The sequence below is a fragment of the Rhinolophus hipposideros genome, assembly GCF_964194185.1.
Source record: "Rhinolophus hipposideros genome assembly, chromosome: 26".
NCBI classification, from domain to species: Eukaryota; Metazoa; Chordata; class Mammalia; order Chiroptera; family Rhinolophidae; genus Rhinolophus; species Rhinolophus hipposideros.
The window spans coordinates 15250657-15274612 of record NC_138072.1 but is presented as its reverse complement, the minus strand read 5'-3'; the positions used below and the strand labels follow the sequence as shown (position 1 = coordinate 15274612).

General features: G+C 41.5%; 1 protein-coding gene across 1 annotated transcript in view; it reads right to left on the bottom strand.

The window, feature by feature from the left end:
• SMYD3 (SET and MYND domain containing 3) overlaps positions 1-18507 on the bottom strand; it is a 556176-nt gene extending 537669 nt beyond the window's left edge. The window contains exon 1 of the mRNA XM_081039479.1: positions 18231-18507. Within this exon, the coding sequence (XP_080895605.1) occupies positions 18231-18394 (164 nt within the window). The 5' untranslated portion in view covers positions 18395-18507. The remainder of the gene's footprint in view (positions 1-18230) is intronic.
• Positions 18508-23956: the final 5449 nt, after the last annotated feature.

Genomic DNA, 23956 nt, shown 5'->3' with positions numbered 1-23956 from the left:
TTGCCAAGTCATCCTAGAAAAAGTGCTACATACCTCCTTGCTGAATATCACTACGGTCACCTTCCAAGTACTTCCCCTAGGAAACTATGCACTCATGCCAGTGCCTAGTCCACGCTTCAAAGCAATTTTGGAACTCTTTTTCTGGAATGGCCATCAGAGCTGTCGTCGTATTACCCTAGATGTCCTGAATGTCATCAAAATGTCTTCAATATTTCCTTTATCTTCGGGTAAAGAAAGAAGTCATTAGGGGCCAGATCAGGTGAGTAGGGAGGGTGTTCCAATATAGTTACTTGTTTCCTGGCTAAAAGCTCCCTCACAGACAGGACGTGTGAGCTGGTGCATTGTCCTGATGCAAGAGCCATGAATTGTTGGTGAAAAGCTCAGGTCATCTAACTTTTACAGGCAGCCTTTTCAGCACTTCCAAATAGTAAACTTGGTTAACTGTCCAGTTGAAACAAATTCATAATGAATAATCCCTCTGATCAAAAAAGGTTAGTGACATCGTTGCAACAAGTTTGCAAACTTAATTGTCTGACCTCCTATATCCATCACATACATAAGCATCCAAGTGGTACAAGCTGGTATTTTATCCCTCAGATTTTTTTCACAGCTACCATGGCCGATGGAAGCCACCCCATCCCCTTATCTGGCCCAGAGCAGGCCAAGTACAAGCCCTCTCCCCAACCTCAGATTAGCAGCCAAAATGGGCTCTCCGCAACTCTCACTCAGAGGCACAAGAGCCTATCCTCTTGCATATCAGGGGATAAACAGCTACTCAGTCTAAGTACAGCACTTTTCTCCAAAGAAGTGGCCAACACTGCACTAATGGACACATAACTTGAGCCAATAAAATTAAAGTAATATGTCCCATATGTTTTATAAACACAATAACTTAGGATACAGTGAGAAACAAGTATTGATCCAAACTCAAGTGTAGAGAAATCAAAGCTGTCTACTTCCCAGTAGGGGAAATAGACAGGAACAGGGACAAAGAGAAGAACACATCACACCACAATCAAGGATGGACCACAGAACTTATAAAAAGGTTCCCAAGAGTTTATGGTTATAAGTAGATTTCCCCAAGGGATGAACCAGACATCCCAAATTTCAGGTTTCTTCTGACTTAGGCCACATGTTCTTCCATTAAGATTACCAGGTTGATCTCATTGCCCCTCTCTTGAACCCAAACACAACCCAGTTGCACATTTAGAAAGGATTTACTGTCCAGAGCAACAGAACTGATTTTCTACTGCATCCAAATGACTTTTTTTTAATGTTCCTTTTTAAGTTACCAAAGTTAAGGCAATTAAGGGTGGATTTCCCTCTTGATGATATGTGTACCTCAGTTGATGTGCTTTAACATTAAACTAAGAATTAAGCTGTTGATAAGTCCTTGAAATCTGGTATTCCCATAAAACATTCACATTAATTCAAGCAAAACATTACAGAGCATTACCTAATGACTCATACTAAAATGGCAATGAAAGAACAGCCATTAAGACACCCAGAGAACCCGTGGATCCCAAGTTATCATTCACAGCATGAAAATACGGTTTCAGACTACCATCAAAATACTTACGTGAGCCCCCAAAGGTACCCTATTCTTCTTCTTAAATACACATTTACCAAAGCACCGTTGTATGCAAATACAAAAAATTCTTTCTCTAAAAATGAAACCAGAGAACTTCTTTGGAAGAGCAGTCACTAAGTTACCTCTACTGCTGACCCAAAGGCTTACGGGACCATTTATGAGAAAGGAGGTTGCGTAATTCTGTAATTGTGTTCTCTCTTACAACTGTGACTCTCACATCAGCTTCTTACAAGGGCATGGAGCGATTAAGATGGCACCATGTAGGGGGGAAAAAAAGGCAATGAGCATTCACAGAAACCATAGTAATTGGTACCTCTCTCTCTGTCTCTCTCCGCCTTTCTTCCTCTCTGCTGTTTTGGGCCTTTCTCATTAAAGGAAAGAAAATTTCAACACAGTCCAAGTAGTTTTGTGGTTAATTCCAAATGTTTCATATTTTAGTAAGTCTACCATTGTTTTTTCACAATTTTAACAGATGCCCATTCAAAAAAATGTTTTAAAGATACTGAAGAACAAAAATATATAACTTTAACCTAAATCTCTTAATTATTGGACTAGCTACATATTACCAGAGGGTTATATATATTTAATTTTGTCTCAACATATTTTCTAATCTGAAAGAGATGTCATTTTATTATCAACTTTACTGTAGCACAATATGCATAATTACTGTTAACATCTGATAAGTTTCCAACAGGAATGAAAAATTAATTAGTAATAAAGAATTAATTAGTAATAAAGACAGTGGGCTCTGAATTCAGGTAGCATTAACTGTAAAGCTTGGGCAAGTTATAACTTATCTGAACTTCAGTTTCATTAATTATAAAATGGGAAGAATAAGAACACCTCTAGAGACTTCCTGAGATTTTGGAAGATGATATGAAATACTGCACATTCAAGCCCTTTCCATTGTTCCTGACATAGCGAGTATTCCATAAGTGTTAACTCTCGTCTTCTGTACCGACCACTATTATCATTACTGCTTACTTACAGCAACAAACACTACTCCAGGCATTGCACTGGCTGCTGGAGACTGTATCATACATGTTCTCATTTATTCCTTTCAGAACCCAAGAAGGTAGGTATATTATTATTATTATTATTATTATTATTATTATTATTACTATTATCCACATCTTATCAATGAGGAAACTAAGTTCAGCTAGTAATTTTCCAGGTTCATACAATTAGTATGAACATAACCAGACAACAAAGCTCCTTAACAGATATGACATAAGTTTTAACGGGTTCAAATTCCTCTAGAATAGGGAATAGCAGATTCATTACCCAGAAGACATTATAGGTGATATTCATCTACAGGTAACTACACTAACTTCTGAATATTTCAGCCAAAAAGAGAAAAATCAAACCCAACTCCAACTCTCATTAATTGGTCTTTCATTTCTAAATATTTTATTTCAGGGATGAGGTTGATGATTATGATAATACGTCCCATTCATATAAGGCTTCAGCATATTGACTAATTTGTTCTTCACTACAATCCCATGGATATACGTAGCAATTATCATCTTTATTTTGTAGATGAGGAAAATGAAAGGTCACAAATCTGGCAAATAATGCAACAAGGCCACAAACCTAACTCTTCTTGTCCAAGGACAGAGCTATTTTTTACTACACCATGTAGACAGATGACTAGATATATACTAAGTAAAACTAATCTTTAAAAAGTAATCTCCCACCACAAAAAAATGTAATGCACACACAATCTTCATTCTCATCAGTGATCAAAGCCTTAGAGACAAAGCAATGTTGCAGTTCCCCAAACTATAACATTTAAAGAAAGGAGACTAGATTTAGAGGAGTGTAATACTGTTTTCAAAAAAGGGCTACTAGACATGTAGGAAGGCAGAGAATCGGTCTCTAAGATAACAAAATAAATTACATCATCTACCTGTACCAAAAGAAAAATGAAGAAAATATGGCTAAGAACTATACTGAGGGATTTAAATTACACAAGGAAGAAATCTCAAAATGGATGTATATTGGTTTATACCCTACAAGACACTGTTCCTGCACCCAGAGCCTCCAGTGGAGATGGAAAATCATTTAATATTGGTTCAAATAATTAATTAAAATACAATGTAGTACAAGGGATAAATGATATATGTTATGAGTGCATGGAAGAGAGAGCACCACTCTAAACAGAGATAATAGAATAATTTGTTCATCTACAGACAGAAAAAGGAAAAAAACAGGAGATGGATCCAAATACAAAAAAGCAGTTACAGGAGACATCAGGCTGCTGTTAGAAAATCATGCTCAGTTTCTAACTTAGGCTCCACTTACTCATTTTTTACCATTTCCTATGCACAGTAGTGACAAGAATTATTTGACCTCTCAATAAATCAATCTTCCACAAGTGCACTGCTCATTAAATCCTGCTCATGAAGGGTTCAGCTCCAAATTATAATTAAATCAATTTATTTGACCTGTGACTTATAATTAATGATTAAAGACAGTTATTACATGAATAACTTCATTTAAAATAAGTCTGGGCATTTTAAGATAGACTTCTAGAATCATCTGCCAGCTTGAGCTGTATATCTTAACTAAACCCAACAAAGGAAAGGTCTTATTATAGATCTTTGATATAAAAAGGTCAACTTCAGGAAAATCAGTCAAAAAGCAAAGTCAAGACAGAAGAAAGTGAAGGTGGCTAAGAAAAACAATGAGCTAAGTTCAGAAAAAAATAGTAAAGCCTTTAATTAGCCTGCTACTGAGAACTGCTACACTATTCACATTCAAGTTATAATTATTTGGCCCTAGTGGTCTCAAACTGTAGTGCCAATAACACCAAAAAGTAGGCAAAGGCTACATTCCAAATGGAATATGTCTCTGTCCTATAGGTAAGCAGGTGTCAAAATTTGGTAGGTGCCAGCACCACCCAGATAGTTTGATAAGAATGTAGATTCCTGTGCTTAAAATAGTAGATATTTTGAGAGGCACAGGCAAACAGATGTGTAAGCCCCACACCCAGCTAGTTTTAACAAGGTGGTCATGCTTTGAGAAACAATGCAATATTTCAGGCACTAGACTACCCACTCTCATGTGTGTTCTTTCATTGAATCCTCACGAAGATCACGTGAGGTACCCAGTACCTTGTTTTATGAATAAGGAAACAAGCCCAGAAGTTGACTATTGTAAATACAATAATATTCTGCGTTAGCAAAATCTTCAAGAGGAGACTTTCAGTCCTCAGAGGCTGCCTTCATAACAACTACATCTACTGCTACAAGTAGATGTAATGGTGTACAGCCTGTTGTAATTGAGTACAAATAGAGGTGCCTTCCTTCAAGTCCCTTTCCTACCTGGTGTTCCCACACTGCCATCTAGTGGGTCACGATGGCAAGGAGCCCATTGGAACTGGAAGTGATTTCTAGGTGGGTGTGAAGTCATTTGGTTACACAGCAGGTGATCAAGAGCCTAAATTCAAGGGTTTAATCCTAAGGTTTTCTTCCAGCTAGAGCAGAAGATAGGCTTAAGGTACAGGGGTTTTCTGAGGGATGATGGAAATGTTCTAAAATTGGTTGTGGTACTATTTGCATAACATTTTCAGTATATTTAATGCCGCTGAATTCAACACTTCAAAATGGATAAAATGATAAATGTTGTTACTTTCTATCACTTTAAATAGATGAATGGTACAGTACAGTCCTGTGCCACTTAATGATACAGATACAGACTGAGAAAAGCATCAATAGGCGATTTTGTTGTTGTGCAAACATCACCGAGTGCACTTACACAAGCCTGGGTGGTACAGCCACCCACACCTAGTCCATTGATTCCAGGCGACAAGCCTGTACGGCATGTTACTGCAAAACAACACGAGATTAAACGAAGCACAAGAGAAAATGATGCCATCAGGAGACACAGTAAACACGAGGTCTATGGGGCTGCTGTCAGCATCACACGGCAGACTGTTTACAGCAAACTATTTTTTCTATAAGCAGAAAGAGTATATTCTAAAACAACAACAAAAAGTATGGTAAATACATAAACCAGTTACGTAGCCATTTAGTATCATTATCGAGTATATGGACTGTACAAAATCGTATGTGGCGTCCATTTATACGACTGGCAGCTCAGTGGGTCTGTTTACACCAGCATCGCCACAGACACGTGACATTATGACGGCTACGAGGACATGAGGCAGTAAGAATCTTTCCACTCCATTATAACCTTATCGGACCATCTTTCCACTCTATTATAACCTTATGGACCACAGCTGTGTATGTGGCCCATCACTGACCAAAACTCCAAACTGGCGTTAAGCTGCACGTGACTATATACGAATTCTGTCAATAAAACCCTTACAATAAAAGAGTGGCAGAAAATACAAAAATGATTTCAAGATTTGTAGAAAGTTTCAAAAGGATATCAGAAATCATTCCATCTCTTCATTTCAAAAAAGGTAAAATTGAGGCTCAGGGTCTGAATTACTTACCTATTCACCTAGACAGTGAAACATAGGCCAAAAAAAGGGGGAATTATTAAGTTATTTAAAAGCCTTCTCTTGTCTCCCAATCCTGAGAAGTAGTTTTTCTTAAGCTCAGTCCTTAGCTGCACTGTCTTTTGCTGCATAAGTTATTAGCTGGTGATTTCACCCACAGATTTCAATGAGCAGTCGTATTACCATTATTCCAACAAACTGCACTCACCCTTTACTCCTTCCTCATTGTATAATCAAGTCAACAAATGACGAGGTCAAGTCTTCTCTCAAAACGACTTGTTTTACATCTAGGTCCTCCACCACCTCCCAACTCAGGCCTTCGTTACTTCACACTCAGAGTAAAGCAAATTTTCTCTTAAGTGGAATCCTCTTCTCGTTCTTCCCACATCTCTCCCCAATGACAAAATTCACCTAAATCAGTATTCTTGTGCTTCAGAAAATGTTTGCATTTCATACTGCTACTCAAAATTATTTATGGGCTCCTCAATACCCACAAAGTCAAGTTCAAATTCTTGAGCCTGACCGCCAAGGCCTTCTGTATTCCAAAATCTATCCCAACCTCATCCCCCATAACCTCCTACACAGACAACACTCTGATGCAGTCAAAATGGTCCACATGCATTTCCCTGTTAGTTATTCCTCCATAGTTATTATCTATGCCACTTCTTTTTACTAGTATCCTGTTTGTCTTTTTCCTCAACTCAGGCTATGTGTCAGCATTAACCGTGGAGCTTTAAAAGGATCATTAAGGATGTGACCCAGACATCAGAATATTTTCAAAATTCTACAGGCAAATATACGAGGAGTAAAAACCAATGATTCATAGACTTGAAGAAAGCCTTTCATAAGATGTTTAAGTTTTCAACACTTAAACTGAGTATCTAATATTATACAGTCAAAAAATAAAAAATTAAACTGCCCGGAGAAACTGTTACCTAAATAGCCACTCTCCCTGATCACCTGTACAACATAAATCTTTCTAATTAACATCTTCCTAACAAGAAGTAAACACAGTAGCGAAAAAATGCTAACAATTAAATTTTAATATACTCATCAAATTCATTTGTGCGAAACATCACAACGTTCAAAATAATAATTCAGTGTAATACATGCTTGTCCTACGTATGACAATAATTTAAATGTGAACAGAACATGCTAATATAAATGTCCAGTTTGAAATTCAACTTGCAGAATTATTTATGGCTATCATAAGTAGCTTGACTGAACCCAGCTGTGGCAATTTCAACTTAGTCCTTGACTATATGAATATGTAGAGGGGAGTCACTTACAATGAAAAAGGGAGACAGTAGTTATAAACCCAGACTGCACGTTACAATAACCTGGGGAGCTTTTAAAATTGCCATGCTCAAGCCACACCCTAAACCAATTAAATAAGAATCTCTGGGGTAGGACCCATGAGTATTTTTTAAAGCTGCCCAGATGCTTCCAATGTGTAGCCAATGCTGAGAACCAATGAATCAAAAGAGAATCTCTCACAGAGAAATCTAAAGATCAGGACTACTTGGAAGCAGAGACAAAGAGAAAAAAATGCCCCAGGAAACAGGTAAGTTGCTTTCTCTTATTAATTTATGAATGATTTGTGTATATTAAAGATGTGTGCTTTATGTTGCAATTATTTTCCTCAGTTTCATGGCTTTTCCATTATAACACAGTTCTTCTGACATACAGATGTTTTTAACTTTTATGAAGTTAAAACTGTCACTGTATCAATCTATCTTTTCCACTTTATGTGGTTTCTCTTTTTATTTTTGCCTCAAAGTCTAACAACAACAGAGGACTTCCTGACATTGATTCTCAAGCAAAGTAATGAATTAAAAAAATCAGTATCAACTTAGAATTATAAATCTCTTAAATGCTTAAAATTAAACATGAATAGGCCATGTTAAAACAGTACTCTGGCAACAGTTTAAAAAGGAAACTTTCTTGACTTTACTATGTTTAAACAAGTAAAATAATGGCTTTAGTTGTTGATTTTTACTTTCAAAATAAAACCACTAAGGTGTTTATCACATGGGTTATGAGCCTTTTCAGGAATTGTTCAGAAATATAACTGTGTTGCTGGACAGCAACCATATGAGTTCTAAGATTAGAAAGAGATAAAATAATAAGATTACTCCACACAGTCACATTTATCATTTTCATCCTACCAAGTAATTATTATAGCAAAAACTAGGGGAGAAGTGGGGGAATCATTTGCACAAAATCTTCCACAATAATAAATACCATGATAAGTAGATGAACAGGCACAATTTCTCCCCCAGATCGTCACAAATTCAGACATGAGTTTTGATTCTTAATATGAATAACAGGGTCGTTATTAATAAGGCACTGTTACCATATCAATGTAACCAGTATTCTTTCATTACGGTGAGCTTTATAGAGACGTTTATGAAAAAATTTGGCTAGTTTGTCTTTGTTGGTGGCATTCAAAGCAAAAGTTGTGATAAATGTTTGGGAAGGAGGTTCACCCAACAGTATTAAGTTTTAATAGCTAAAAACCAAGTGACTATTCTGAAAAGTGCTTTTCACCCCATTGTCCACCAGAGGGAGCATCATATCTACCATATTAATAGTTAAGACTTCATGGGGGAACTCCCATACCGCAAACAGGAAATCATGTAAAATCTGCTCTGCAAAAATTATAGATGTCGCATATATAGAATTAAATGTAAAATAAAATCATAGAGTCCCCCAGAAGAATCTCTAAGGAAACATTTATCAAATAACTGGGCTACTGAGAACTTGAAGTTTAAAAGTGCTTACAGAAATTGGTTTAACGTAAATACAAGTTATGCAACTATCCTGAAATCATATACAGAAAACGTCCATTCTGACTCAGGGGTGCAACAGAAAACTGCGTTGCTAACAAGCTCCCAGTTGAAAGTGGCACTGCTGATGCACAGACCACAATTAGAGTAGCAAGAACTAAATGACATTAGCCGAATTCCCAAACTCACATGTGGAACTCACACATCAAGTTAGGAAACTGGTAAGGAGAAGCATCCTAAATTAGGGATGCCAACATTTAGGCAGATGTTCATGAAACGGGGTACCTTGAACTCCTCAATTCTGTTGAACTGCCTTTCCCAGTAAAAGCGCTGAAAAGGTTGGTCTCCCTGTGCCTGAAGAAGCTGCAGTGCGTCCCCTATACATGCCTCGTGGAGGACTACTGACCCTTCTTGGGAACTACCCTCACCCCCTCTCAGTGTTTCTAGATCTATGATCAGACTCAAGTCCTGGGCGGCCCCAAAGGATAAAGCTAAAAAGTACGACCCACGAGGAGGTGCATTACACACCAAAAGAACTGCAAGATTTCGCCAATTTACAGTAACAAAAACTTGGGGAACACATATGGAAAAGGACCCTAAGAGTGTTGGAGTGTTGGATTAGGGTGGAGGATAATGCTGGATTGAGCTGAATATATTGTACTAAGCAGAGATTATGGTTTCAAAAGGTTGGCTCAAGCAGCTGGGAAAGGCCCTAACAGTTTGCTTGGTTAGTGGACTGATAGCTGGACCTAAAGGGGACCTACACTCAAGGAAGTTGAAACGTCAGAACTTCTTGGGTATATGAGGAAGAAGGTATCTGATGGCTCAGTGAGGTCAGCATGCTGAGTGGATTTCATATGTAAGACTGCTTACCCGCCCTTAACCACGTCCCTGGGAAGATCCAGAAGACGTCCGTTCCCCGAGCTGAGAGAAGTACATTCACGAGAGGGCCCTGGCCCTCTTGAGTGCTCTGTGGCGGCTGTTCTCCACAGACCAGAAAGGAAAGTGGTGATTTTCCTTTAGTGGGGGATGAATTTAGTGAGGGGATGAAGGATTCCCACGGTGCAGGGACCGGGTGGTAGCACTTAATCACCAAAGACGAGGTGGAAGGAGACCCTAATGGCAGCCCAAATAGTAGCCAGGTGTGAATAGCAGAGATCTCTGACAGTGGCTAATGAACCACAGTGCCTCTAGAACTGAAATGGGGGAGCGTCTACTAAAGTCTTACCTGACGAGTATTGGTGGGAAAGCTCTCAGTGTAGCAAACAGAAGTTCGATTTAAATTACCAAAAGATAAAGAGTTGTGGCTCCTCTACCAATTCCCACATTTAGGCCACTTCACAGACCCAGAGCCTACTGAATGAAGGGAAAGTCAGGTCCCCTGGAGTCACTAAAATGTGACTATAAACCTTCCTCCCAGGCTTCCCAAAAGAGACCTACAGCCATTTACAAGGACAACTTTGCACTGGGTAGACAGAGGACATAACCAAACTTTGGGGGGCAATTACTGGATATCGGTGCTGAACCGAAGTTAATTCCTAAAGACCCAAAATAGCATTGTCTTCCAAACTCTGAGGAACAGGAGCTTATGGAAGTCAGGAGATCGAGGGGGTCTGGGCTCAGATTCATCTCATAATGGGTCTAGTAGGTCCCCAAACCCACCCCAAATCCTGCTCAGCAGCTGTCAGAATCCCCTCTCGTGTTCCCTTACCCACAGAGTAATGCCTATTATGGTATAAAAGACCAAGTGAAAGCCACTGGAACTGCCTTTACCCACCTAAACAGTAAACCAAAACTAATGCTACATTTCGGAAGGCCTTAATGCCACAATCAATGATTGATGCAGAGGTAGTGATCCCTCCTATATCCCCATTTAACTTGCCGATTTGGCCAACGCAGAAGACAGATGGCTCTTGGACAATGACAGTGGATTATATCAAAGGTACAGAACATCAAAGGGAGCATGTGATTCAGCTGTTAGGATGAAATCACCCAAAGATGGACAAAGAGATTTTGTATACACTTTCAGGAAAGGGTCAGTGTGTTTTTGGTTGTAAGGCTCGGTGAGAGAATGAGTTTGCTATTGTTGTATAGTTACGTATGGTTGAATGTGTTGTGTGTAGTTGACAAGAGACGACCTGTGGTGGCTTGAGTAGTAGAGCAACATTATCAGGCTGGAACTACATTTCCCAGAATTCCCTCTCCATATGATGCTAGGTTAAGGTTGGACACAAATGATATCTGTGAGATTTGGAAGGTAGAGGAGAGGCAACCACAATTATGTTCTGAAGGTCTGTGGACACCGTCATCGTTGGCCTGTAGCAGCAGCCAAGCTCTGCTCTTCCAGCTCCTGCTCTATCTTCCTGAAGTTCCTCCAAGTTGTGGAGCACATTACATGAACAGTTCTGTGGCAAAGGGCCATGAGTGCCATCGAGACGGGAGGCAGTGACAGACAGACGCAGGTTCTAAATTGTCCTTATTGATTCCAGCTGGATTCCAGCTCGTTCTCGCTTGCCCCACTTGACAGTCATCTTATCGTTCTGGCTGCTCTGCTGACTTGCAATGTCTTCAGGCCCCCACACGATGGAGAGCCAACAGCATCTTCACCAAATCCCACAATTAAGCAAGGTCTAATCTCTGGAGTCCTTATCCTTTGTCACTCAGTGATTCTGCTTCTCTGACCAAACCCTAACTCATCCAATCGCACGGATGAACATTTCACAACATGGAAACACATTTCTTTTAACGATTTTCTTTACCTAAGCAAGCAAGCCTGAAATATAAGAAGACATATAAACTTGGTTCTGTAGTCTCTCATAAACTTATGATGTGATATTAAAAAGCCTAGCGGGAAAACAATCCTATGACTCTCCAAAGATGATAAAAATGCTTTCTGCAGAATCCAACACCTACTCTTAATTAAAAACTCTTGAGAATGTAGAAATGGAGGGGTACACTTCCTTACCATGATAAAATATATGTACCTCAGTCCTAAAACTAGCACCTAAATAAGGAAACCCTAGAGACCAGGAACAAGACAAGAATATCTACTATCTCCACTACTATTTAGCGTTGTTCTGGAGGCATTCCTCCAAGTTATCAGCCTAGAATAAAACACTTAGAGGCATAAAAATGGAAAAAGAAAAACCAAAACGACATATTTGAAGACGACATGAGTATTCCTAGTAATTAAATTCTCTATTTCTCTATCATTAAAACAGTGTGGTACTGGCGCTTAAATAGACAGGCCAATGGAATAGAATAGCAAGTCCAGAGTTAGACCCAACTAGTATACGATCACTGGAGCAAACCACTGGGACAGAAATGATCTTTTTAACAAATGGTGATGGGACAATAGATAAAATTAGATCCATTCCTTATGCCATACATTAGAATACACTCTAAACGAATCAGAGTGCCAAACATACAGATTTAAAGAATACAAGTTCTCGAACAAAACATGGAGAAATTACTCCATCATATGCAAAGTTAAAAGACTCAGTTGGTGAGAGCGTGGTGCTAACACCACCAAGGCTGCCGGTTCGAGCCCCACATGGGCCCACCAAAAAAAAAAAAAAAAATGACAAATGACAACCTGAGAAAATATTTGCAATATTTATCAAAGGCAAATGGCTAACATCTCTAATATACAACAAAATGTTTAAAATTTGGGGGGAAAGGACAAAATCTTTTAGAAAAAAAAATGGGCAAAAATAGATACAGACAGTTCTCAAAAAGAAATGAATATTGCCTTTAAACATATGAAAAGACGTCTAACTTTATTCATCATGCAACTGAAATACAAATGAAAACTAAGCTGACATACCACTCCTCATCATCACATTGGCAAATATTCAAAAGCCTGGCGATACAGTCAGTGTGCAAAGCTGAGGGAAACAAGCACACTGACACATTGCCAGCCCCACAGAGGTAGTCACAGAGGCGACCCAGCCTCCCATCCTAGGATTTCCAGCCGCCAGCCTCCATCCCCGTCCCCTGTGTGTTCTGTTCTTGAGCCCTTTGAACAAGCACCAGGTTTCTGAAGAACGACTCATGCGATCCATACAAAGCAGGCCATCCTCTCGAACAACATCCTCTGCTATGGTGTTGACATGGACCCAATGTTTTCAGGATCAGTTCTCTTTCTATACAATCCTTTCCCAAACCTCTTTGCAGAAGGAAAAGGAGAAGCAAATGAAACAGGAATTATCAGGAATTAGCTTAAAAAAGAAAAATGGAAGTCATATCCATAGAGAGTCCTGTCTCCAGTTGGCTCTTTCTACTCAGTCCTTAAACCTTAGGTTGGGAAGCCAACGTGAGAATTCTGCCTTTGTTGAAACCATCCGTTCTCTGGGTCACGTCACTTATCCAGAAAATCCATCTAGCACCTCAGCCCCTCTGTTTCCTGATCATTTCAACAATCTTTCTTATTCCCTACCTCAGCCACTTTCTGCCATACCCTAAACCTTGTTGTACCAACACATACACTTCTTTTAAAGCATATGTATGTCAAACCATCCCATTCTCAACCACACCACCATTTCTTTGACCACCTCAGGTCCTCTAACCCACTGATTCTACCCCATTTCCCTGTCCACCATCCTCTTCATGATCTCAGTCCTAGCCTAGAAATCACGGTCCATGATTACACCCTCCCTTGCCTACAACTTCAACTTCCTCTTCCCTTTCTCCAGTCATCATTCTAACTTGGCAGTCCCAGGTAAACCCAGAGAAAAAGGCATTTTAGCTCCCACTTCAAATAAATGAACACGAGTTTTAAGGGGACCCTCAGTACTTCCCAGCAATCCTACTACATTTCCCTAGGCAATTCACTCTTCTCTCATAGAAGACTCTTCCAAACCTTCTCTTCTCTAAGACGGAGTTGCTCAGCAACCATTCCCTAGCTGTCCTCAAACCTTTCCATCACTGCTGCTGCCTTCTGTGACACCCCTTCTTCTTACCCCAACACATGAAGGTATTCCCTCCTGTCCCTACCCAGATTCTGTCCTTGGCCAAGATAGATTCCTTCACCTCACTAAACACAGTCTTCTTTTTTGCCCTTATTGCCTGGTCACATTTAGCCACACTGTAACTCAAGAGTAGCTGCTTTATTTTCTACAATGGATCTCATCTGTCTCATGAACGGGGGCTGTTTTTTCTATAATTAATCTAATCTTCATCATGAACAGTCACCCTAGTAAACAGCCAGAAACTTAAAATTTGCCAAATAATATCTCAGTCACTCCCAGTTAATACTCAGACATTTAACTCCTTAGCAGAGCTGGTTTAAACACTTAGTTACTTTCAGGTACATTTTTCTCCACATGGGGCTTATAGGACATCCTTACAGTGGCAAGAAGACCTTGGATCTTGGAGTGTCCATGGATCGTCACTGGTCTTTTCTGCAAAGAGGTGATGAGGTCCCATGGCTGGACTGCTGCCATCCCACCTTTTGGGATGGCATACTGCCTCCTCTCTTTAGTATCCATGACCCTAACCGTTAGTCTGGAGTCACACAGTCTGTTGCCCTGATGCCTGCTGTCCCACCATGCCACTGAGCTCCTCCACAGCCCTCACAGTGGTGTGACAGCATTTCGGAATCCCCTGCTACCAGAGGCTCATCTATCCTTCTACCATTTCCTTCTACTACTGCTGTGCTACAGCCCCCAATGTTGGTCCAGCACTAACTGCCTGAGACTCCAAATAAGGAGCAGAACCGAAGGCCTTCTACTTTTGCTGTCCTCTCAACCCATTTAACACATTCACCCCAATCCCAGAAGTTTGGTCCAGACAGGGTAGGTCAGATCATATATTTCCCAGTCTGTTTTCCCTACTTCTGCCCCCCTTCTTCCCACAACCCACCAGGGCTGAAAAAGGTGGGCTTTCCACTTCCAAATCCTCCTCCTTCCTCCCGGGAGGCACTAAGCCTCAATCTCAGCTTTAAGGATGGAACACATGTCCTCTTTACCCTACAGAAGAAGCTATCATTTGAGTTTCCCAGGAGAAGCTCTTGATACGGGAACTACAGGCAATTTGGAAGTTTAGAAAAGCAAGAACAAACATAATATACAGCGACTTACAATTCCCCAAAATATTATCCTTTTACAACTTCAACAGTTAGTGTCTCCTGTCTGCTCGGCCCCAGGCAGGGATAGAAGAGAATCAGACTTAGGTCACTACCTCGGGGAGTAGGGGCACCTATAAACAGAACCATTTCAATGGAATAGTATGTGCTACACTTACCAACGCAAACAGATAACACAACCCCTCGGTCAATCTTTTCAGCTCCTTCAAACTAAAAATGTGTGCAAGAGAAGAAAAAGGATAATGTAAGTTATTTCAGGTAATAATTTAACTGTCATGTAATCTTTCTCCAACTTACACATTTCATTTTCTTCTCCACTCACAACATGAAACACAAGAAGCTAATCCTTAATGACAGGAAAAAAGCAAGAAAAGCCACGAAGCAGGTTCAAGTTTCTCCTTAATAAAAATAAGTATGCAAGAACTAAAGCAGAAATCAAACCAGCCCAAAGCCAAAGGAGATCAGGTAGAATCTTATAACAATAAATCATTTGGAGACTGATAAAGTAATTATAATAAATACCTGTTCTTAACTAATATGTATTTGGTTGCTCCCTTCCCCTTCCCCGCTATGTTTGTTACAAACTAATATTTTCATTCCATTTTCTTAATTCAAATGGAAGGCAGCAGAAGGCAAGGACAGCTAAAGGGCAATTCTGCCACGTTAACACTACAAACTACTCGCTTACTAGGTGCCAGGGATGGGGGCTACAAAAATTGAAAGGTGTAGTATCTCCTCTCAAGGATTTCACAATTGATGATGGATTAAAAAAACACAAATTTTACTGACAAGGTGATAAGGATTACAGAAACTGTATCCCATAATGACAAAGTTCAATAGCAGTAGAAAAACCTGCATAAAACAATGCACCAAACCCTGATTTCTCTAACACGATTTTCAGACTGCAGTGATTCCCAACAGGGCACTTCAGACACACTACAACCAATGGAGTGGACGTATTCAACAGAACATCTATGACTGCAGCGCAAGGGAGCCATAGCCTAGCGACACAAAAGAAGTACAAATATATTTTTTGTATAAAGTACTAATAAACACGTGTTAATCAGTATGAAAAATCCATTGAGTTTGTTTTGTTTGGATGTTTGGCATTTCCTTCTATTCCTTTCCCTATGTTTATGTTTGCTAATTTCCCCACTCTGTGAATATCGGTGGGAATTAGAGCCTGCCTCCTCTCTTATAAGCCAAAAAGGCCAAATACTCCCCTTGCAGCTAGGGTGCAGGCAGTGATGTAAGCTCAATCAATCCAGGGCACCACTGAGGACTTTGAATCACCAGCTAATGTTAGAAACACGCACACGTAAGACAGCAACTTTCCAGCAATAACTAGTTTCCCAACTGGTGGCAGTGGCAGCAAGAGTAGCAGCAGCAGGGTCCAGTGTCACGGTGCTGGTGATACACACTGTACCCAGTATCACCGGGCAGCATCAGAAGTGACGTCCTCCCCAGCTCCCAACCTCAGCAAAAGTGCAGCGATGGCCGTGGAACTGTCCTTGGTTCTTACCCATTTTCAGAGTTGGGTTTCCTCCATACTTTAGTTTAAAGCAATGCTGACAACGCCCCAATATTCTTTCATGAGATACTTTTTTTTCTCCTTAAATCACTACAGTTCTTGACACTAAGAAAAATGAGTGATTAAAAAGCAGTCATGAAGTAACGTGGTAAATCAAGAAGCATCCCATCCACAAAGGGCTGGGTTTGCGTAGTCAATTTTGGAAACCGGACAATTCCATGCGTCATGTGACTCAAGTCCAGTTCTGATAATTCAATGAATTATTTGTCATTGTGTAGTCATTCCAAAACTTTTCTATTCCAACTGCTAAATCACTGGGCAGTCAGATGTTATCTGCAAGATGACCCACATCTTCTCCATCAATTTATACTACAGGACTTAAGAAACAGCAAGATCTCTACTTTGGACTACATTCAAACTCTAGACACCCCCCCCCAAAGGACTTAACAGGATGAAGAGCCCAGCTTTCTCTAATTTACTTGAATGAGAATCAAAGGTCTATGGCTTTCAATGTGGGGCCTTCAGCAAAAAGTCAAGTCTGGAATGGTTTTCAACCACACAGTTGACAAAAACTTCAAGGTGGTCTCTTCTCAACAGATTCTTTGCTGCCATTCTTGCTGTTAACGGTTGCTTCAGTAAACAACAGATACAATTATTATTTGGTAACTTTAAAATGCAAAATTCAATAAATTCCTCAATGATGCATCTAATAAAGATGTATTAAGATTAACAGTGAAGCTACTGGTTTGAGCTTTGAACTTACATCACCTCCACTCGCCCAAATCCCAGGCTAATAGGTCTGGAAGAGCAGTCCCGGGAAAAAAAAAAAAAAAAAATCATCCCAGGCATTTCAAACGGAGCTCTTTTCCTTAGCATGTTAACAGGAGCTCAATACCATTTGTTGCTTGAATACAAATCCTATGGCGGAGCATGTATAGTACATTTTTCCATAAATTGCTTTTGCATAGCACTTTGCGTTAGCCCAGTGCTTTCAGGCTTAGTACAACCCAGCCACCCGAATTCTCCCATCGAGGTAGGTGGTTAAGAGTTAGCCTTGCACAGACACTGAATGCCGAGCTCGCCCTGGGTCCTCAGTGCCTGAAGCGGCCACACACGGAGCTGCATGTCTATTTCAGCACTGCCAGACATTGCAATTAATTACTCGTGTCTTTCTCCCTTACTGCTCCTAAAGGAATCCCAAGGATGTCCCGTTCAGCTCCGTATCCCCAGGTCAAACGGAACCTGGGCTCAGAAGGTGTCACCCGGACCCAGCCAGTGTCCCCTGGACCCAGCAAGTGTGCCCTCCACACCCCGATCCCTCCGCCTCCCGCAAGCTCGGTCCCTCCCCCGCCGAGCAGAAGCCGAGAGCCTGATTCACACCACGCCTGCCCCCACCTGCCCCCACCTCCGCCCCCGCACGGGGGACGCTCATCATCGCACGGGGCACGGACTTTCTGCCCCCCGGCCCGATGCCCCCCGGCCCAACGCTTCCGCTCCTGCCTCCCCCCCCCCCGGCGCCCCCGTTCCGACCGGAGCCCGAGGCGGGCCGGAGTGAGCGGTCCCGCAGCGCCCGCACAGCTGCGGGGCTGCGCCTGGGACAGGCGACCCCCGGCGCCGCCGCCACGAGCCCCCGGGCGCCGCGCGCGAGGACAGTGCGGGGCCGGGCGGCTGGGCAGCCCCGCCAGACGCAGTCCCGGGCGGGCGCCCCGCACACAGCCCGGTGCCGCGGACCCCGCGCCGCCCGGACTCCCGCGCTGCGTACGTACCCGAGCAGGCAGCGGTCGCAGACAACGCCGCGACTCCCCTTGCACACCGTGTACGCCAAGGGATCGCAGCGGAAGAGCAGCTCTCCGGGGCGCAGGGGCGCCAGGGCGCGCAGCCCGTTTCCCCGGTCGGCGGTGCTGAACTTTTCCACCTTCGGCGGCTCCATCCTTTTCCCCGTCGCCGCACGTCAGACGCCGCCGCGTCCCGCAGCCGGCGGGCTCCGCGCGGGCAGCCGGGGCCGCGCGCCTGCGTCCTGCGCGCGCACGTCAGCCGGGGGGCGGGGCGGACGCGGTGGGGCCTCTGCGCATGCCCAGCCCGGTCCGGGGCGGGCGGGGCGGGAGCGGAGCGTGTGGGACGGTACCTGCGCCTCCCGGATCGCTGGGCCGCTGACGTCCAGGGGCACTCCGCGGGGAGAGGCGGTAATTTTCCCCTCCGATATTTTCTTATGGTTTAATGCAAATGGAAAGTTGAGGACACAACGCAGTGACCACCCGTATATCCTAAACCTATGTAAAACAATTCTTAGCATTGTGCCATTTCTGCTCATTCTCGCCGTGCGTATGCATGTACAGGTAGACGCTGGTCTAGAGGCTTGATTTTTTTTTATTTGCAAAAACACTACAAATTGTTGTTCACCATTTCACATTGCATCCCATCACATTTGACTGTGCATACTGTCAGGCGATCCCACTAGTAATAAAATTAAATTTCATTCGTTGGTTAAACTGGTGGCTGCTAGAGCTCATGATAAAGGTACATTTTTACCTTTGCAATTAGTAAGTAATCGATGGGGGCATACTCTAGTATTGTAATAGCATGACTCCCACAACCTGGAGAGGCAGACTTTCCACGCTTCCTGAAGTAGTCTACAAGTGGCTGTGGGGTAGTGAAAAGAGCAGTGGATGAGAATTCCAAAGATACGGATTTGAGGCCCAGTTCTGCCCTGTGACCTTAGGTAATTTCTCCAAGCCTAAGGCCAAATTTACAATGAAGGTAGTACCTTACAGAGTGATTAGAATAAGTCCTATTCAAAAGTATACTGAAAAATCTTTAAAGCACCATCAAAACGTAAGAAATCGATATTATGTATTTAAACTTTTAAGTCTGTTAAGTATAGGATAATGCCTTCATACAGCATGCTATCAGCACTATTAGTATAATCATCTCATACTAGTGCTTAGCGTTAAGCATATCACATACAAGGAGCTCAAAAATTGTTTACTGAACAAAATAGCATGTCAAAAAGACTTCCAGAGAACCAGGGGCTAATTCTACAATAGAATACATATTCCCAATTACCAAAGAGGGTGAGAAGAGTTCGCAGGGAACATGCTGCACTCCATACTGAGATAGGATGATCCAGTCTTTCCTATTCTAGGATGTGGTTCCGGCTACCCAGACACCATCCAGTTCCCTAATGTATGTCTTGTACCTCCGCCCCGACCCAGAAAGCCAACTGCCCCAAATCTTGGAGGATGTCCCATTCCTTCAGTCTAACTTTCTCTTAGCCTATATATACATGCTTTTCATCTTCCATCGGTTGGAACTTGGGAGGGCTGGTGTGCCATCTCCCATAATGAAGAAAAAAGCAATATTCCAGAAAATTAGAAAGGAAGAGCCCTGCAATCAGAGCCCTCTGATTGTTCACCTGGTTGGGTATTTCCATGAGAGACATCTTGTTTAACTCACCCTATTTTAGTCTGTGTTAAAGAGACAGAACCCATGTTGTCACTTTCCAGCCTCTTTTGCAGTTAGGGTACCAGACCTGGGTTCTGCCCATCAGACCCACCCATTGCAGAGTTGTGGAGGCATTGAGTTCTGGCCGTTCTGGTTACTAGCAGCTACTTTGAAATGTACCAAAAAATAAGATGTTCCTATGTGGATTTTAAAAATAAATACAGTTAGCTCTTTGTATCTGCAGGTTTTGTGTTCATGGATTCAACCAACCACCGATAAAAATATTTTCAGATTCCAAACTGCAGATCAGAAATACTGTTTTCAATCTGCAGTTGGTTGAACCCACGGAAGAGAAGGGCCTACTATAGAGTCAAAAGAGTTATATTCAGATTTTTACTGACGGATGGGGAGGTGTCGGCACCCCTAATCCCCGCATTCTTCAAAGGTCAACTGTGTGTGTGTGTGTGTGTGTGTGTGTGTGTGTGTGTGTGTTTCCACAGTTTTAAAAGGGGGTTCCCTAAAGTTGTATTAGCCTTAGGCTCACAAACTTGGATCTGCTCCTACCAATGGAATAAACAATTGCGTAGTAATAAATATTCATAATACCTTATCGTGAGAATCAAAAGGGTTAAGTTTTTTGCTTAATAAAAGAGATTCCTTTAACTATTGTAAAATGGGTGGTTCTGCTTTCCAGAATTCTTAAATGATAAATCACAAGCATCAGGTTCCCGATTTCCTATACAAAGACCACTCAGAAACTATAAAAATGGCTTCCTCTTACTATTTTTTGAAGTTGCCTCGGAGGAACCACGTTATGGTTTAGATGTTTTACAGAAACAGAAGCCCAGAATCCCTAGGTTCTCAGTCCTGTCGCGCACTTAACAAAATTTCATGGAGGCTTCTTTTGTATGAAAACAGTAAAAAAAAGTTTATTTTAAAGAGAACTGCAGGATGTTAAGAGAGTTCATGATGTACTGAGTAGAGGGTTTCTGTACCATAAATAATAAGAAAATCCTGGGAAAGATCCTGAAACTGACCATCTTTCTCCGAGTCTTGGAGATTTGATGTTTCCAATGAAAATCCTTACTAACTGGCTTTACAATTAGCTTTCACCAAAATCTAAATTGAATTTTAAAAACATACAAATTAGTGCTTTCTCACCCTATTTGTTCAATCATTTTTACATTCTTGCTTTTAATGAGCAGATAAAAACCAAAAGCACAGAATGTTGTACCTTAATTCCCCATAAACTCTAATTGTAAGTTTAACACACTATTTTATTAGCAAGAGGTAAATTACCAGCTATAAATGTTTTAATACAGAATTAACCGGCAGTTTTAGTAATAAACCAAATGAACATTTAACCAAGAATTAATGGATTATTTTAAAAGTATTATTACAAGTTTTCTCAGGTAACTAGAATTCCTATTTCAAGCCTTAGAATAATACAAATAATATACCGTCAGGGTATGGAACTAAAACAATGCTTCCTTCTTTATTCATGCAGAGGTCTAGGCTTGTGGCTTGGAGGTCACCTACCATAGTCATCCTTCAGGAATGTGCTAATTTTTAAGTTAAGAATCAAGAGGAGTCCCTGTAATAAAGTAGGAATGGGATACTACTGATAAGTGCCATTAAGATAGTATTTATATTAGGACTCTTGGTTGAAAGTGATAGAATTCCATCCCAAACTAGTTTAAACAAAAAAGGAAATTGACTGGCTTCAGGCATTTGTTTGGCTTTGGACATGTATGTGGCTGCAGGTATGGTTGGAGCCAGGGGCTCAAAAGTTGTCAGAATGATGTCTCCCTCATTCCAGATGTTAATTTTGCTTTCTCTATATTGCCTTCTCCAGAAGATTTTCCTTAAGTGACGGGCAAAGGAGAAAATTGACCCCCTACAGGATACACTTTTGATAATATATTTTCAGATAATTATAGAATATCACAGATAAGGCCCCAGTTAAACCCTTTTCATTTTGCACTTGCAACACCAAGACCCAGATAAATAACCCGCTAAATGGCCTTCTACAATTTAGTGATGAGAGAACAAATGGTAATATTCCACAAAAACACCGAACTTCTTCTTTTACCCTTCTAATATAGAACATCACCATGTGGTCCCAATCACCTCCTGAATTTACACTGACTACATTCTTATAAATTCTAGAGGAAAACATCTACAGTATTTTCTTATTGGAAAATTATCAATAATCCAAACACACACACACACACACACACACACACACACACACACACACACACACACAAAAAAAAAAAAAAAAAAAAAAAAAAACCTTAAATACCATTGAGTCGAGTCTCCTATTGCAAGAATTCAAGCTCTTAGTTGTCCTGGCCATCTTTAGTCACTGTGATCTTATCTAGAGCTAATTTTATGGGCAGCGACTTCACCCTTCTAGTGAAAACTTTTCTCCAGAGATACCTAGTCATGTCCTCCCATTTGAACATTCTGCTAAACTCATCAGCTTTGGGGGATTCCAACAGACTAAATGACCATCGTTGATCGCCAGCCACTAGCAACAATAAAAGGTCCTTTGGCAAAATGTCTTTGTAAGTGCTTAATCCTGATTTGCTTGTAGCTGACCTGATAGTATTTATAGTAGGACTCTTGGTTGAAAGTGATAGAATTCCACCCCAAACTAGTTTAAACAAAAAGGAAATTGACTGGCTTCAGGCATTTGTTTGGCTTTGGACATGTATATGGCTACAGGAATGGTTGGAGCCAGCGGCTCAAATGTTATCAGAATGATGTCTCCCTCATTCCAGATGTTAACTCTGCTTTCTCTATGATGACCGGACCTGTCAACACCAGGAATCAACGGCACCTCTGGTATCTTAGTATCAGGATTTAAATGACAAAACTGGCTTTCTAACACATGCCTCATTATTTCAGCCACTTTCTTCCTGTCACTTTCATACTCCTTGACTCCTGTGTTAGGTTGGGTCTGGAGAGAAGCAGATGGTAAGACAAGATTAGACATGTAAAAGGTTTCTAGAGAAGGGAGCAGAAGGCCTCAGATGCTTCAGGCTGTGACTGCAGGGCCGACTGGAGCGAGACAGAGAACGAAGGCTGGGCCCCCACTCCTGGACCGCAGCACAATTCCAAGAACGGTTCAGACAGGCCACAAAGGAGTCGTTGAGCCACACCTGCCCGGTCGAGTTGTGTCACCGGAGGGGCCTGCCTTCATACCTCCACCCTGCTCAGACAAGCCCGGGAACAGCGTGCAGGAAGTGCAGCCTTGGCATAAACACAGTGATGGATTCAGGAGGTTAGAAGCTCAGGATATCAGTCAACTATGTTCTCCTCAAAGGAGATGTGGCCATGCCCACCCTGCCTTTCAGAAGCATCATCCCACCACAAAGACACTGAATATCAGACTAATTTATCACTCTACAAGTAATGGAAATCACTCACACACACAGACCTAAAGGCTAATCTCCTTAATACACAACTTTCACTCATCTAATCGCCCACATTCTCCATTGCTCCAGTCCTAAAATGGCACACTCGTACAGAATGATACCACTATAAATTTGGTTTCTATCCTTAGCTAGACCCTCTGTATTATTTAGTGTCTCTCTTTACCTCCCTTTCTGATGGCCCACAGCCGTTAATAATCTATGTGTTTCTCAAGTCTCTGCTTCCATTTTGTCTGAAGTGACACTGCCTGCTATTTCTCAGAGCATATCCACTTGTAAGGCATTCATTCATCTTTTGACCCCTACATATATTTATACTAGAATCCATACTCCTTTTATCTAAGAGCAAAACGTGTTTCTCTGCTCTTTCAACCCCATTCCCTTCACTAAAAACCATCAGTTAATCTCTCTGAGCTATATTTAAAATGTTTCTCAGCTGACATTCTTGTAACCTAGTAACATGCTAAAATGTCTTATCTGTAAGAAGTTAAACTAAGAAACACAGGAACCCACCTCAAACCCTGCAGTCTCCTTGTTCTTTCCTTGCACAGCCAAGGTTACCTATCACGAGAGAAATCGCACACAGCCATCGGGGTTCTGTCTCCACCATG